At 49.9% G+C, this 17,081-nt stretch overlaps 2 protein-coding genes across 2 annotated transcripts in view; one reads left to right on the top strand and one right to left on the bottom strand.

The window, feature by feature from the left end:
- LOC119372048 (sodium-dependent proline transporter) overlaps positions 1-17,081 on the bottom strand; it is a 53,481-nt gene that overhangs the window by 18,581 nt on the left and 17,819 nt on the right. The window contains exons 2-4 of the mRNA XM_037642488.2: positions 11,105-11,200; positions 751-937; positions 249-380 (exon numbers count right to left, since the gene is read on the bottom strand). Of these exons, the coding sequence (XP_037498416.1) occupies positions 249-380; positions 751-937; positions 11,105-11,200 (415 nt within the window). The remainder of the gene's footprint in view (positions 1-248; positions 381-750; positions 938-11,104; positions 11,201-17,081) is intronic.
- Positions 1,855-9,397, top strand: LOC119372047 (neprilysin-1). The gene is made up of 4 exons (XM_037642486.2): positions 1,855-2,221; positions 2,794-3,136; positions 6,751-8,207; positions 8,905-9,397. Exons 1-4 carry the CDS (start codon positions 1,959-1,961, stop codon positions 9,350-9,352), a joined length of 2,511 nt encoding a protein of 836 aa, XP_037498414.2. The 5' UTR covers positions 1,855-1,958; the 3' UTR covers positions 9,353-9,397.

Raw genomic sequence — 17,081 nt, forward strand, 5'->3', positions numbered from 1 at the left:
TTAGCCCGTACGACCACTCAGCGAAGAAGTTGAGGAGGAAGAGCGCGGCTTGAGAGGAGGGTAGCATCTAATGAACCGTAGATCCCTTAGTTACAATGCGCATCCTTTAAATTACGGTGCGAATTGTTTACTCTTTGTAGCCTAACCACGTGCATGATTTCGAAAAACTTCTTGAGAAACCCATCAACAGTGCGTCAAAAAATTAATGCGCAGCGCGTCTCCGGTCTCGTGCGCGGGCCTCAACTCACCCTTGGCGATAGGCAGACACCTCCACATGGACATCGGGCCAAGGCTGGTGAACTGGCCGACGGCAACCTCCATGAAGTACATGGGCTTGCCCACAAGTAGCATGAGAATGACGTACGGTAGAAGGAAAGCGCCTGTAGAAAAAAAAAGAAAAAGAAAGTATGTTCGGTGATCCGGAAACGTTGATACATGCGTAATTATTCCGATTGGAGAAATATATACGGAGATGCAAAGTCATGCACAGTTCACTTTAGGTTGATACAATATACTGCTTCGAAATTCTCATTTGCTGAGAAAACTTGCCTTCTCGGAGGAAAATGAAGATAAAGCCTCTGTTATGATGACTTCTTTGAACCGTGAAAACGATGAAATCATTGCGCAGTTACAGATTTACGATTCGCTTCAAATTCTTGTTATCTTTCTCCGTCCTACCAAACCGCTGAGAACCCATCAGAACTTCTGCAGATTTCCTACCTGCTTAATTAGCGTCTGCCTCATTCGTACCTCCTCCATTCTGGTAGGCCAGGAAAGGGAACCTCCAGATGTTGCCGATCCCCACGGAGAGCCCGATGCAGGAGAGGATGAACTCGGCCTTGCTGCCCCACTGACCTCTTTCGATGGTCGGCGAAGACTCGTCGTGGTCGACGACAGGCTTGAGCTCCATGGGAGGGTGGTTGTGAGCAGCGCCATTCTGTAACAAGAAAACAAAAGCAATGAAATAACATCAAGTTCAGGGTTAAATCTCGTCCCCCCCGCCTCCAGAAAAAAAAAGAAGAAAAAGTTACTTTAAGCACTATTTCAGTGTGTATTCCTTCCACTGGCCCAGCAACTGGATCCTCTTATTAGACTTCATTGCATTTACATACACCAACATCCAAACAACATTCTTGACGAACACGTAAGAGGAGAGCCGGCTCAACGACAAGTTACGGCCCAGAACTGTTGGCGGCCAACGCAAGTTCACCTAGTCATTCGATCAACTCATATCTAACAGCATGGCCAAGTTAGACGGTCACGCCTCCAAAACCGGCGAACTGAACGAAGGTCCTTTCGAAAATAAGGTGTTTTCACTACCGTCCAAACACAAGCCAAATAACAGTTGGAGGCCAAGCTGTCGCGCCCGGACCCGAAGAGGCTCCACAGCCTGATCGTCCGTTAAGCGTCCAGAAAAATACGCTGTTAGTGCTATCGACCGCAGGGTTACTATCTTTTTGTGTACATTTCTAACAGTTTCTCTGTGAACAAGTGTTAAAAAAATTTTCTACAATTACAAGTACTCTACTATGGGAGAGGGGTAAGCTCTCCCTGTACGATGATGAAGTAAGCATGTGTACTCGTTTAAAAAGCACTAGTATCAAAATTAGTTATGGTTCATTTCCATGAAGCCTCATCGTTTTATCTTTAGAGGTTAGTTCTGTTTCCATTGGTCCTCTATGCACATCCTTTGACAACAGGACCGGGCAAGCTCCCTAATGAGTATGAGTCTGTTATCGAGCCATTATCAACAGCATAAAATCATCATCAACAACATAAAAATCTATAAATACATCATTATCATCAACAACCCCAATATCCACATTTAAGGAAGGCTCATGCCCCGTACCCGGTTACCCTTCCTGGTGATCAGAGTGTTTTTAGCCCCTGTGTTTTTGACATTGCGACAATATGCTGTAGGACATGTTTTATGTTTGCCTTCGTATTTTCGCGCACACATGCACCGTGAGGGCCGGAATGAAGACGAGGAAGCAGCGCGAGCGGTGGCTGCCTCGCTGCGCGTGACTCGACCATCGTTCAGAAGAAGACAGCCGCCGGAGCAGCGTGCAGCCGTGCAACCCGGCTCCATGGCCAATGTCCGGTGCTCCTCGGGCCGCGCGGCGGCCTTGGCGACCGTGGTCACGCTGGGCCTGGTCACCGCCGTCGCCCTACACAAGCTCTCCAAGGCGAACCAGGAAGACCCTGCCCAATCCAGAGCATGGTAAGCTCCTGCACACCCGTCCTTATTCGTTCGAGGCGATGGTGGCCACATCTGGGGGCTCAGCGGAATCGCGACGAAGTCAGAAACTTTGACACGTGGTCTGCTTCAGGGTCCATAGCTTGGGATTTTTGACTGTACCAGTCCAACAGGGACGAGGAAATGTCCGCTTCTGTTATTTGTTCTCGACTGCTGGTTGATATGGCTGCACGCCGTTGCAACTTGCCCAATCGGCAGTACCTCGGATTTTGCAATCTGCATTGTTGCGCAAATTGGCACGCTCGTTTAAGGGTGAAAAAGAAACGACTGGAAGCGAAGCTTAGGCTTTGTAGCTTCCGGCGATGCATCATTTACCTGTACCGTTACGCACTTTGCGACAGCTTCAGGGCGCTGTCTGGCCCTGTAGTATGAGATGATTAAGCTGCAAGTCGCTTCACTTTTATCTTCATGGAAACTCGTTTCAATTGTCTTGCTTTTGACATTTCTGAAGTAGCGGTTTGACGCTCTTTGTCATCCCTGTGCGCGCATGCGACAGTTGAAGCGATACTTGCCACAACGGTCATCTTGCCACGCAGGAATCGGACGTCGCCCAAACAGCCGAGGCTTCTAGAGATACGGGGAACCACAAAGGGCCCCGCCCAACAGCGTACCATCACCGGACGCGCTGCCGCCGCCGCCGCCGCCACCGCTGCTCCTGCCGCTGCCGCCATGGCGCCCATGATCAGGGGCGACTGGTACCCGCAGTCGCCGGGCGGGGCCCGCTACCGTGGGCGTTCCCAAGCGAGTCTTGTGTGCAGCCGCGAGGTCTGCGAACGCCAGGACGCATACGTGCACGCGAGGCTCGACCAGCAGCAGGAGCCGTGCGAGAACTTCTACGCCTTCGTCTGCTCGCGAAGCTGGGCCGTACGGAACGCGAAGGTACAACTGCGTCGTTGTCGCTGCTAGCTGCCCCATTACAGAGTGGGGACTCTAGCGGAGAAAAAGAAAATGGAGGCGATCCTAATACTTGACTTAGGTGTCTAGTAGTGGCGCACGCACACCGGCGTTCGTGAGGCCTGGTGTATTCCTCTGTGTTTCGTAGCGCTGCCGAAGCAGATCTCAGAGGCCACGTAGAAAGAAGCACGTAGTTGAGATTTGTTCCGCCAGGTGCCGCAACGATACCAGCTGCTCACAAGAAAACCGTCTGCGCTTTCAATGAACTTATTCAACTAATTTTCGGTAGTTATCCTGAATGTTGACTGGCCCTCAATTGAAGTAAATTGAAAGTGCCCAACGGCAAGTGCTTGGCAGAGAAGCAAGAGCCACTCGGTGCACTTGCCACTAAAACAAAAACCTTTCAATGACAAGAGACCTTATAGAAGCCGAATGGGTAGGCGGACTGTTGCGAGCCCATGTAATTTTTGCTCAGCAGAATGGTGCGTTATGTACAGAAATTTCATTTTGCAACCATTAAACATCCAGTATCAACTCTCATGAGTCATAATAATAATATCTGGGGTTTAACGTCCCAAAACCACGATATGATTATGAGAGACGCCGTAGTGGAGGGCTCCGGAACTTTCGACCACCTGGGGTTCTTTAATGTGTACCTAAACCTAAGTACACGGGCCTAAAACATTTTCGACTCCTTCGAAAATGCAGCCGCCGCGGCCGGGATTCGATCCCGCGACCTTCGGGTCAGCAATCGAGCGTCATAACCACTAGACCACCGTGGCGGGGGCCAACTCTCATGAGCTTCAAGCGCGAAAAATAAGTATTGGCCTCGAGGCCCACCACTGGAAACGCCGGCGCCACCGTCGGCGTGACGTGCTTGGCAGGATCACGTGGTCTCAGCGGCCGCGTCGGCTGCTTGTGGCGCACCGCCGCGTGCTTTGAAAACGAGTTTCAAGTACCACATGCGCTGCGGTCTGTTCAAATTCGGAAGTTTTCTCTCATTTTCTACTCAATTGAAACCATTGTAATAGAGTGGCTGCCTCCGGAGGCGACGAACATGGGGCTCTACCGCTCGGTGCCGCAGTGCCGCGTTTACGCAACGGAGCCCAGTGTCAGCCTGCACCGGTAACCGCGGCACAAGAAACAGCGCGAAGCATGGGTTGTAAAGCTAAGAACCGGCAAGTAGCCATCCGCTACGAGTCTTGTGTGCAACAAGCACTTCCGCGACGAAAACTTTTGTTACTGCGTCGGGCCTGCAATGTTCGGTGAGTAGCAGACAGCGCGCACTGAGACGATGGCTCGCGCGCGCTTCCCGCCGGCAAATGATGCTTATCTGCCACAGGATGGTAAAAGCGCTACCTTTTACCACGTGCGATGCCATCTCAGAACCCTCCAATGCGACCTCTTGATCGTCGGCCCCGTGCTCAGCGTCCACAAAATCGGCTGCAGATGCGCAAGTCATTGTTTAGATACGTTAAATTAAAAACGCGCAGGGTCCCTTATGCATTCGTTAAAGATGACTAGAAGGTGAAAGCCATCTTCTTCTTGTCAGTCGATGTACTGATTCTCCCGCGCCCCCCTCCAAAACTGTTCTGCACCTAACGCGGTTTTGCATGGCCTCCATGACCGATCACGGAGGCAAGGCAAAGCGACCATGACGTGTGAATACGTCATCATGTGACGTCACATTATGTGACGTCATAATGACGCTACATATATTGGCGATCTGTGACGTCATGATGACGTCATATGGTGACACCATCACGTGACGATTATTTTTTGCATCACTCGTGTTGACGCCGCCGACGCGGGACGCCGACGGGCAACCTTCCCATTTGATCAGGCATGCATTGCTTCATAAGCTACATAAATTTTGCATTGCCTCCGTGATCGGCCCACCGATGATCGGCCCACCGGCTAATCCCATGTATTTTCTTGGAGCCTCATTTATTTACGTGGGAAAGATGCTACCCTGTTGGCGTTAGACACGACTCTGCTGCCAAAATTGCTCGGGTACACGCCAAATAATTACTATCCTGTTTTGCGTCTGCTGGTTGCTGCAATACCTTCTATTTTATTCACCGCTATTTCAAGTTCATGTGGGTCCTAGTTCACAGCCGACGTTTGCAGAACAAGTCCGGCAAGCGTTACTGTATTTTCTTTCTTTTCCTAGGCGTCGCATGCTACTACATGCTCGGTCTCATAGAATGGTTCTTCTTCCACCAGCAATCTCGAAGTGGTGAAGCTTTGGTCTATGAATTTGTTGCTGACAGAGAGCGGCAAATTCACTGGAATGCGAACGGAACGATAATTAAGGAGCATTAAAAAAAGGCGTCGCATTTGCTCACGTTTTGTGTGAGCACCAAACGAAACGAATGCGCTGAATAAAGAAACAGAAGCAGCGGCATTTGCCCGCTGAGAAGACCGATCAATACGCAGTGCGAGACTTGTCAAATGACATTGAAACGTACCCGAATTTAGACTGACAAAGAAAAAAAAAACACTGAATCGTCGGGACAGCAGATCACGAAGTTGCCATGCGCACCGAAGCCACAGTTGTAAGGAAATTGTTTTTGAACTGCTCTGATAGCGTCCGCGCAACAGTAGTTGTTTGTTTACTCACAAATTCTCATATTTTGCGGCCTAAAGTTCACAGCGCGGTGCCAAAACGCGCTCGTAGCAAAAGCGAAAGTATCAGTACGAACATACATGCAGACGCTCATACATGCAGAGGCACCGTCAGTCGTCGCGAACCCGTGCGATCGCTGGCTTGAGGCTTCTTTCTGTTATGCTCCGTTTGGTTATACAGGCAGTCTACTCTAACGAGATATTTCACGTAGTTTGCACTCAGCGAGTGACTACCTTTCACGCAAGAAGCCGGTTCAGGGGTCTTCAATGCGGTGACAGAGTGACGCAGGTGCTCGCTTTTCTGCAAAGAGACAGCGACTGTAGACTATCTTGTGCTTTCAGTTCGTCGAAAATGATTATTTTGACAGTAAAGAACACAGTTCATTTCGAAAGTACTTACAGAAATGCCCTGAAGGGCTTCCGCGAGGTGTTTTTGTAGAGCGCCGACAGCAAAACCTATGGGGAGCGCGCCGGCGGTATCCTGCCTAGCACGCAATCGAGGCGCGTCCGACAGAGGGCGACTCCGTAACTCCTCGAGGCCAATATAAGTATATAGTTACGTCTACGAACAAGTCTAATTGAACTCGAACAGGCTTCGTGTGGTCTGGTTTCCTTTAGCAGTCATTCAGCCATTCTAAGGGTGCACTTTCGCTATCTGCAATGGTCTCTCATTCACTATCTAAACAAGGCTGAATAAAGAGGGCTAAACAAAGGTGTCACATACTTGTTGAATTGCACACGAACGTGCTCTGCCTAGAAACGTACTTCACACTTGGCTTGGTCTAGCCGAGATCGCAATATTTCGGCTTTTAGCTCCTCTTTAATGCTTTTTTCGACCAGGCAACTGTTGGACGTCCGTTTTTCCTGCCTGCCCAATGAAATAAAAAAAAAAGCTATGTTGTGAATACGGTTTCCTAATTACAACTGTCACGATTTAATTCGCGACAACTTTCTTTCGTTCTCGTCAACAGCCTGACGACGCGCCCTACCGGTCTCAGACGACAGCTAAGCTCATGTACGACCTGCCGAAGACGCTCAAGCAGTACTTCGAGCTGAAGCAGAAGACCTACTACGAGTTCCCCGGGAGCTTCATCAGCCAGGCACTGTTCTTCATACCGAACTGCACTTCCATCTACAGTCGCAATGGTATGGGCTGGGACCCCTGGCAGGAGCTCCTCGGCAAGCTGGGTCTCCAGGGCTGGCCGTTTCCGAACGTGTCCCCCGAGTGGAACGTCTCCGGCACCGCGGGGTTCGTCGACGGCACGCTGGGGATCTTCCCGTTCACCGAAGTGAGAGTGGTGAACGAGTACGCCCACGACTACTCCGTGCAGCTGGACGTTCCGAGAACGATACTACGCCGCCACCAGCTGCGGTACACCAACGATAACCTGTTCAACTACAGCCAGGTGGTGGCCAGGGCCTTGAGCATCCTCAACGTGATGGAGAACGTTGAACTGCTCGCCGAGAACATCGTCATCCTCGAAATGAGGCTGGAAGAGGCCGTGGAAATGAAGACGTTCGTACCGCCACTCGCTCGCAAGAGGTCTCTGGCGAGCCTGCCTCAGAGCCAGAAGTGGAGCTGGAGGGACTACGTGGACGTCATCTTCCGGTACCCACTCAACAAGGTCGACGTCGTGGATACGTTGGCCCCTGAGTACCTGAATGACGTCGCGGACATCATGGACAACACGTCTTACACGACGCTGGCCAACTACATCGGCTACAGGACCATGGTCCACCTGTCCCCGATGCTGCCGGACGAAGCGGAGTTCCTCGTGCCGCTGAGCCGGGACAAGCTCGTCGTGGGCGTCGGCGAACGCTTCCAGGCGTGTGTCCACCTGCTTGAAGACCTGTTCCCATTCGGCATGCGCATGTTCACCCTCATGACGCTGGGCGGCGACAACCCGCTCAAGTACTCGAGCGCCCTAGACAACCAGGTGGAGCACATGTTCAACCACACGCAGAACCTCATGGCCAACTTGGTTCAGAACGCCTACTGGCTCAATCCCGTGGAAAGGGTAATCGCCAAGGAGAAGATACTCAACGTCAACTTCGACTTCATGGGCAACGCCGTTCGGGATCTCAGCATCCCGGCGCTGTACTACGATCCCAAGGCGCCCCCGTTCGATGGCCTGAAGCTCCTCCAGAGCTTCTACGCCATACAGGCGAACACCAAGCGGACGTACTTCGACCCTTGGCACCGGACCATGGACCTCGACAACCGCCACCACCTGAGCAATCTGCACCCGGACATCGAGTACGTGCACGGGAAGAACAACCTGTTCATGCCCTACGCCGTGGTCGCCTTTCTAAGGGGAATGTCGCACAGTGTGGAACCCTTGTTCGTGCCGATTGTGGCGCAGTTCCTGCTCAAGGGACTGTTCTTCGCGGTGGACGACAGGGGTGCTTCGATAGACCACCGAAATAGGTTTGTATAGAGGCTTGGATGTGCAAAGTAACGTTGACAGAGAACACTGCTTTTAATGTCCAGCGTACGTAATAATGCGTAAATATAATCATTTCATAAGTTTACACGTCGCATAGAAAAGACAGCTGCACGATTTGTCATTGGTTGCATAACACTTAACTTTGATCACTAAAGTTCATGTGATCTGGACATGATTGGCATGCGCAAACATTCCGCCAGGTTTTCTCAAATATGCAGGATGGGGCTTAGGTTTATTGTATGCGACTGATGAAAAATTGCAAACTGGCTCAGCATCGTTTTACTGGACAGAAATCGGCAATAAGGTCTATCATGCTTCATCATCTACTTGCACGCTTTAGGATGTCGGTATGTGGGAACTGTGTCCCGTCAATCTCTACATGACGCAGTCATGCTAGGAAATTATAATGTTCATCCATACATTGACGCATCCCGCAATACGTGCGTCCTGTTTGATATGCGTCGATTATTTGAACTTAATGCTGGTGCTTTGATAGACACCGTTATAGGAAGGCCCGCTGAGCAATTACCTTGATTAGGAATGCGGCTGGAACTCTTGACCTGATACGAAAGGAGCAGTGTGTAATAGCCGCTTAACATCCGTAGAGCAGCGTAACCTGTCAAATTTGGAAATCCTTCAAAGTTTTTCATTGAACGCGTATCTTCGATCTCGTCCCAGGATCGTCGATTGGTGGAGCAAAGCTACCGCCGAGAAGTACGCCCACATCCGGGACTGCTTCTTCAAGCAGTACAAGGAGGAGATGCAGCTCAAGCTTCCGGACCTGGACATGGTGGGCGACCTGGCGGACGACATCGCCGACAACGCGGCCGTGGCCCCGCTCTACGACTACTACCTGAGCATGCTGGGCATGGACACCATGACGGCACGCAGGACAAGGGCGCCGTTCGGCGGCTTCACGCTGGAGCAGATCTTCTTCGTGTACTACGCGCTGAGCCAGTGCGACCACCGGAGCCTGGCGTACGCCAAGCGGGTGCTGGGCTTCGGGGAGACGTCGCCCGAGATCAGGGTCAACATCCCGCTGCAAAACTTCGCGAAGTTCTCGGAGGCCTTCGGCTGCCAGCCGGGAAACGAGATGAGTCCACAGGACCGCTGCCTTGTGTGGTAGCAGAGCAGTGGCCGGCTGGCAGTTTGTTTCAATAAACCGGCCGTCGATCTTTCGGTTCTGCTTCTCGCACGTCGTTGAAGTTTAAGGCGGAGTTTAACTTTCTACGCGTAAAAAGCCAAATGACGCTGCGACTTTTCTTGAGCCTTATAAGTGTGGCTTGAGTGCCGAGGTTTAAGGTATGAGAGTAAAAGTGGAAATAGACGGTGACACGCAAGCTTAACTTTCTTTAGACTTCAATGCTCTGTAGGTTGCAATAGATATTTGGCGCCACACCAACTTAAACGACGGTATTGTACTGGTATTGTCACCACCGCTAAGCACGAGGGCACGGGTTTAATACACGGGCACAGAGGCCTTATTCCGACGGGGGCGAAAGAAGACATCCAGGGTGCCCAATTTTAGGTGCACACGAAAGAACGCAAAGTGGCGAAAATTAATCGGGGCTTCTCCACTACGGCGTGCCTCACAATATTCGTATCGTGGTTTTGGCTTGTTAAAGAACCACTTAAGTGATAAATTGAACTTAGCATTATACGTAACGCCAGCGGGTAGGTCTGCGAAGCTAACAACGGTATAGATTCCACTCGTCAATCGGAACAGCTGCACTTTAACACTTCCGAGTTCATCGTACAATGTGTTTACAAATGCGAAAGATCGAATGTGTCGGCATACACCGGTATTACAATCGCAAAAAGGAAACCTCAACAACACTTTCCTCCACTACTTGTGCATAACATATAGCGACAAGCAGCCACGCACCATACGACGATTAACAAACATGCGCACATTACTACGTATTGCGCCGCTCCCGCCACGAAACTCGGGCAATAATTCTGAAGTTTGGTGCTTCGAAGGTCACGAGTCACGCACCAGGCACACTATTCAGCAGTTGAGCGGTCTCTCAGTAATTGTCGCTAATGCATGCACATCGACACATTTTCACGTCAAGAGTTCGACTTCCACTGGTGGACCTGTGAGGTGTGCTTGTTCCCTTGCCGTATCTGTCGTAATGGTCGCTTCGTATACGATTCGCCGGGTGTGAGCACTTGCTCTATCCAACGATGCTATCCAACACCACATCGAAAACACGTGAGGCAAAGCGGCTTGTCGGGCATGCACAGTCACGAACAATATGAGAGGGAACACTGAAATTACGTTTTAAAGGTCATAGTGCCTAAACGCAAATGGCAAGTGCAGAACTGTTGATAACACTAAATGATCAAGTGGAATGGTATCTCTTGCAGTTCAATACTAGACATTACCATCAGTGCATTATAAGTAATCGTTCATTAAGCACAAATTCGGTGTTCCCTCTCACATTGCACACAACTGCAGGTGGCAAATGCAGCAACGCGCTTGATATATTATAATGGGAATGGCTCAAGGCACTATATTATTTTCGTCCACTGCTGGTCGCCCACATAAAACAGTTGATTGGCCTAAACAGATGAACTCACCACTGACACCAAAGACCCATGTGCAGGCTCATGTAGCGACGACTTCGACTAACAGTCGTTCAGAGATAAATTTTCTCTTTTCATTCCCTCTCCCTCTCTCTCTCCTCTAGAGCTGACGTCGTCTTAAAGCTTTAATGGTGCTGTTTTCACGCTCAGTAGAGATCATTATGTCGACGATGACTGCTGCGCGGGAAGGACCAATACGCCCACGTCGCCTTCGACTGACCAAAATGTGTTCTCGCACGCACTTTAAAATTTGAAAAAAAAAAAAGAGAGGCTTGGAAGCACCACTTACCGCGACGGCACCATTTGTGTGACCGTTGGCTTCGATGGCTTTCTTCTCGTCGTCTTGAAACCCCGGATTGATGAACGTGGGCACATCCAGCTTCATCTGCGAGTACAAGAAATAAAGATAATGCAACTTCATAAAGGTGTGCCACCATGACCTTTGATGTGAAACGTATAATGTTGGCGAGACAGGTATATTGCGTCAGTTTAGAGTAGAAACGGTCAGCCCTGGCCGGAAAGGCGTTCAAAGGGATTGCCGCAATGCTCGGCGCCGTACAGACACTGCCAAGGCCGACTGCCTAGCGTCGCGATATTCCGGTTGCTAACTGTCTGGCACGAGTTTGTGGCCACGCGCTGTACGTATGATTCTCATCCGTCTATCGCGAAGCGATTAAGTTCGTGAGCAAATCTGGATGTCATAATCCGGGATGTGTCTGGCACATGATTCCGGCAAGCTCTGTACGTGTGACTTGATCCGGCTATGACGAAAAGATTAAGTTATGTGCAAATCAGGACGTTTCAGTGCCGGTTTCATTTGTACTTCCGACCTAATAACTTATTGTATCGCATATATGTTTGGCTAAGACGTTTGCGAGATCCTTACAGTGCGACGCGGTTGAATGTACGAAGTAACTACGCCATACATGGTCATCTATCGGCAGGATATTGTCTTGGGGGGGGGGGGGGGGCAACCCGTGTTGGATCGCGTCGCGGGGGAGGAGGTAGCGTTGGTGTGGCTTAGGGCAGGGGGGGAGGGGGCAGGCAAGTGCCCCTTTGGCACCCCCCTGCTGACGCTCATGACGCTATGACTCCTGTTGTTTTGTCCGCAGTTGCACTTGAGTTTGCTTGTGATTCGTGTTTTAGCGTGTTTTTTTAATCATCAGCAAGAACAACAAGCTAACGTTTTCCAGAGCTGCTATCGGTGTCGCGCTTTTCCACCTTCAAATAAAACCGTACCCGCAGCCATTATCCCACCATCCTTTCTATCCGCCCATCCTTCAAATCGGGTTCACCTGTACTCTTTTTCTATAGTCCGTTCCGTTGGCTCCAACTAAGTCATCGTTCCTCATGAGGACATCATCTGTCAACAGCGGCGTTCCCACCAACAATACGCACACCTCCAATACTGCTCACATCAGCGATGTAACCGAAAACAGCATTCATACGTAACTATGTATATTTCGGGCGTTTACTTAACTACACCAGTTCCTCATATAAAGCCCTTTCTGGAGTGTATTAATAAAGAAACAAAAAAATGAGTAAACATGCAACGCGCGTGGCGCAATATTTTCATCGACACGCATGCCATTGAAGTCAAAATACGAATACCCATGGTTGAGAACTGCACACGGCGACAACGACAAAGAGAGAGATCTATATATAGCGAGTTTACAAAGACGAAGCTGCAGCGTAGTAATCAGGGTCGTGTTTGTCGTTTTGCGCGCTCTTTGTGGTTGCCCTTAGCGCTGCACTCAAACGTGAATTTCGAGCAAATTCTTGTCTGATTCACTGTCCTTTACAAATACAGCGTTACCTCATGTGTGCAGTGAATGGCCATGATTACGACACCGTGTGTCTGCGTGTTCAGCGAGTCAAATGAAGAGGCTTTACTAAATCGTGCACGTGATTTTATCAAAGGTCTCACGAGAGCACTAATCGAACACACCGGCTGTATAAATTAAACCAACATTCCGAGAAAGGGGTAGTCCGGCAAATAAACGCCGTGGTTATTTCGTGCCCTTGGTTTGACCACAGCGTTGTTTTGACGCATATATAGGCGTGTAAGGTCGGCTCCCACTTCGTTAAAACAAATGTGGGAAGAGAGGTGTTCAAACACCCCTCCCGCGCCGTTACTGGTCAATGCTAGTCAGAAGTTCCCAAATACCTCATAGTCATACCGCGCTGCTTGCGCGCAAAGCTACAAAAATTAATCTATTTTCACCAAATGGTTGGTCCGTGAATGCTTTTGCTGGCGATCTTTGAGTGCTACTAGTACGTAAATACCTGGCCGTGCCATGAAACATGCGTTCTTGCGTTAGTTGGGCTCGCACTGCCACGCGTTACGAACACTCAGGAGTAAAGACAGAACAGAGAAAAAATCCGGAGATGAGAGTGCGTAAAGCGAGAAGAGATCGTGCCTGCGCAGTCGTTGTGACATCGCGACGAGCTGCGGGACGCTGGGTACCCTGAACGCTCTCAGCAGGACAGACCCCGGACGTTCGTGTACGGGTGTTGACCTCGACGTCGACGTGCGGCTCTCTACGTGTCCCTGTTAAGCAGATAACTGCGTGATGCCGTACCACGGGTGCAAGGTACGCGCAGAATTACGGAGGCCGTGTCCGACCTTGCTAAAATACGAAAAGTAGACTTGAAAAAAAAGTAGGGCTTATGAATCTTAGGCTTAACTCTTATAACGCGTCCGAGTAAACTTGATAAGAAAATCGCTGAACAGCTCCCTGGAGCGAACGTTTCGACAAGTGAACTATAGTCTTCATCAAGGCAGCAACAACGTTTCGGCGAGTGAACTAGTCGACACGCTGCCTTGACGAAGACAAGTCCACGTGTCGAAGCGTCGTCTCCACCAACATCACCTGTTAAACGATTTCTGATCGGTTCAAGCATCCATCTTCACCAGAACGTCTGTCTTGTTTGCCTATATACGTATATGATTCATAGCGCCGTGTATGTTTGCAGCCGGGAATGGCAAGCACAAAACAAAGGAGCGGAAATCTCGGGGAAAAAAGCGAACGGATGTCGGCAGAAGCATTGCGTGCTCTCGCAAGTCAACGTGTCGCACTTTCTGCAGGTATACCAGGGGCAACGCAAAGAGAACGGCGGAGAGCCGGAGCACACGCGTGTGTGTGCAATGGCATCAGGATATCCACACACGCGCAGGAAATCCGCAGAACAGGAGAGGCGCGAGCGCACCTCCTCCATTAGCTCTGCACTCGTCCTTTTGTTCGGAGGCCGCGAAAACTAAAAATCAATGACACAAAAGAAGTGCCCGCGGAGGCGGGAAGAACGTCGCGGTAAGTGGCGCGAGTTTCCTGGCGCTAAAAAAGCAATGAGCGCGCCGACGCCGACGCTAAAATGGTTGCGCGCTCTCGCGCGCTACACACAGGCGACCGGCTAATAGTCGTCTCGAAGCTGACGTGTTTTGGATGAGTCACAAAGAAACGCGGCGTCGCCGGTAAAGCGCGTCGTCTGGCGTTGTGACGTTGCGCTGACGACGACGGAACTGACTTTTATAACGCCAATATACTACAGAGTATGTAGTAGTCGACGAGACGGCGCTGAGAGTGAGAACTGCAGTTCTTTACGACTTTTACCGACCGAAATGCAGGAAAAGGCCACTCTTCTAGTAGACGTCCTCTTTAAGTGACTATTTAGACTTCTCGCATTCGGGGGTTTTGCTGTCATCGCAATTAAATATCGATAAATCAAACGCCAGAAAAAATGCCAGGCCTGCGCTGAAACCGCAGCACAGTCACAGCGAAAGCTGGAAGAGCGGCGTTTCTAGAGCCCGTGAAGTTCTCTTGGGGCCACAATACAAGTACCTAACACCTACTAAGCCATTATTCGTCATTCTGCGGAGAAGCGAGGCACAAGCTACACGTCTGTAAGGCATTATGTGCACTTTGTTGACGCGACGACTGATGACGATGAAGAATTATGGCTCAGCCCTTTGTAATGGGTTGGGATCTTTAAACGGCCCACCAGTTATGTAATTTGCATTGGGTGACGCCCGGTCGCTATTTCCCTCACCCGTCATGCTGTATAACATACGTTGACGTGGGAGAGACACGGGGGGGGGGGGGGCGAAGAACTTTACTGAGACTCCGAGGAAATGGATCATGCGCTTATGGGCTTCCTTGGCAACCAATACAAGTGCACTTGCGAGGAACCCACTACGCTATAAATCATTGTAATTTTACTGAGACCCCGAAGAAGTGGATCATGCGCTTATGGGCTTCCTTGGCAACCAATACAAGTGCGCTTGCGAGGAACCCACTACGCTTTAAATCATTGTAATTTTTGAGAAGTAGGGCAACAGGCACTGTGCCATTTTTCGTCATTCTACGGAGAGAGTTGGTACCTGCTAAACCCATGTAAGGCATTATGCCCGCTTTGTTGATGCTGTGCCTGATGACGACGAAGAATTATGGCAGAGTCCTTTGTAATGGGTTGGAAGCATTCAACAACCTACTCGTTGTACAATTCGCATTGTGTGACGCCTGGTTACAGAATTCGCGTTGTGCGACGCATGGTGCTTATTTTACTCTTCTACCACGCTACATTGCATATGCTAATGTGGTTCCTTCCCGACATGAAGCCTGTATAGGACCTTTTTGCAGAGCAGTTTCAAGCACCGGCATGGCTCAGAGGTTGAATACTGGGCTCCCACGCAGAGGGCCCAGGTTCGAACCTCGTTCCATCCTGGAACTTTTTCTTATTTCGTTTTTTTTCTTATTTCGAGCGATACTGGTTACGGACACCGGCGGCGGCGGCGGCGGCGGACAACTACGGCGCCAAAAACGGCCGGTGAAATGATCTCATAACAGCTTTCGCTGTAAAACCGCGATGATTTCGCTTCTGGTTCGACCACAGGCCACTCGGAATAGAGGAGATGCGGCAGTAGACAATCTAGCAAGCGGGTTGTTGGTCCTCACTCCGTCGATTAGTCCTTTCAACATAAAGCGTTTGCACACGACACGAAAATTCACACATTCAGTCCCTGGGGGACGAACCGTTTATATCGTTGCCCAAAAGCTGCCATTTAATTAGTCCAAAAATCCCCGAATTCCGCTTAGTGTGCACGACATTCGCGGGCCATTTTTTTTTTGTGTGTACCGCTTTGAGTCCACGTTAAAGAATCCGTGATGATCGGAACCAACCTTTAGCACTCCAAATACACGGAGTCCTTCATAACATTAGCGTGAATTTTCGGCGTGTTAATCCACAACAGTTTAATTTGCGCTGCTTACTGTTCCTTTCAATTGTAACCTCAACGATACGCTTTCTTCCCCTAATCCGTACTTGTAATCTCCTCATGATCTTCCTCCTGACGTTGTGCAGCACTCCAATAACAACTTCAAAGCAGCGATCGAGCATAAACACATGTTTAACACATTTTAATAGCCCGTCCCTCGCGTAAAACGGCCTCTGAGGTATTGTAAATAAATAACTAAATATTTCAACTAAACGCCCTCTCACTTTCCCGTAGAATCACTTATATCGCCAGACCTGAGGTTTCTATCAATATATGCCATGTTCCACGATAACATTCACCTGAACGGAAGATTTACGATCACTCAAGCATGATTTGTATCCGAATGAGGGACTACGTAATAGCCAAACGAACAATAGCAAACGTGACCGCTCACAAAGGACGAGACATCTTTGAGCTCCGCGGAACCAAACCTTTTGAACGTGGCCAGCGGTGCTGGACAATCGCCGAAGCAAATTACTCGCGACCGACTGTACAGAGAGAGAAAGAGAGAAAAGCGCCTGGAGCGAGTGCGGGGCATTACAATGAGTTGCACCGTGCTACGCCCACTGACTGACCTTGTATCGGACTGACCATGCATATTAGACTAGCGACGTATATATGTGTATGTATATATATAGAAACGCCTCGTCGACGACGGTCCGGCCCTGTTGGGCGAGTTGTAGCGTTCGCGGAAAACGACTGAGTTGCGTGAGTGCGTGTCGCGAAAAAAAATAGTAAGAAGCCTCGATGCAAATGCGTGCGTGCGTTTCGCGGGTGCATGCAGCTGTGTTGCCACCTTCCGAGACAAGCATTGATTGATCTTTCCTGCTTCGTGTCTTCTTGCTGTTCGATCGGCGTTTTACTAAAGCGATGACTTCTACACGGGAAGTAAGACGCGGTGTTTAAGAAGCGGTTTCTGGGTCTGAATAAAAAGAATTTAAGTTCAATAAAGAGCATTGGTAAGCTAGTTGGTACAATACTGGGAATCAAGAAG

This window comes from Rhipicephalus sanguineus, chromosome 10 (assembly GCF_013339695.2).
Source record: "Rhipicephalus sanguineus isolate Rsan-2018 chromosome 10, BIME_Rsan_1.4, whole genome shotgun sequence".
In the NCBI taxonomy this organism is placed as follows: domain Eukaryota; kingdom Metazoa; phylum Arthropoda; class Arachnida; order Ixodida; family Ixodidae; genus Rhipicephalus; species Rhipicephalus sanguineus.

Bases quoted from the DNA above. Each gene is read 5' to 3' on its own strand.
- LOC119372047 (XM_037642486.2), top strand. From the start codon at position 1,959: ATGCACCGTGAGGGCCGGAATGAAGACGAGGAAGCAGCGCGAGCGGTG. The intron at 2,222-2,793 runs GTAAGCTCCTGC...CTTGCCACGCAG, and splicing joins CCTGCCCAATCCAGAGCATG to GAATCGGACGTCGCCCAAAC. The intron at 3,137-6,750 runs GTACAACTGCGT...TCTCGTCAACAG, and splicing joins GGGCCGTACGGAACGCGAAG to CCTGACGACGCGCCCTACCG.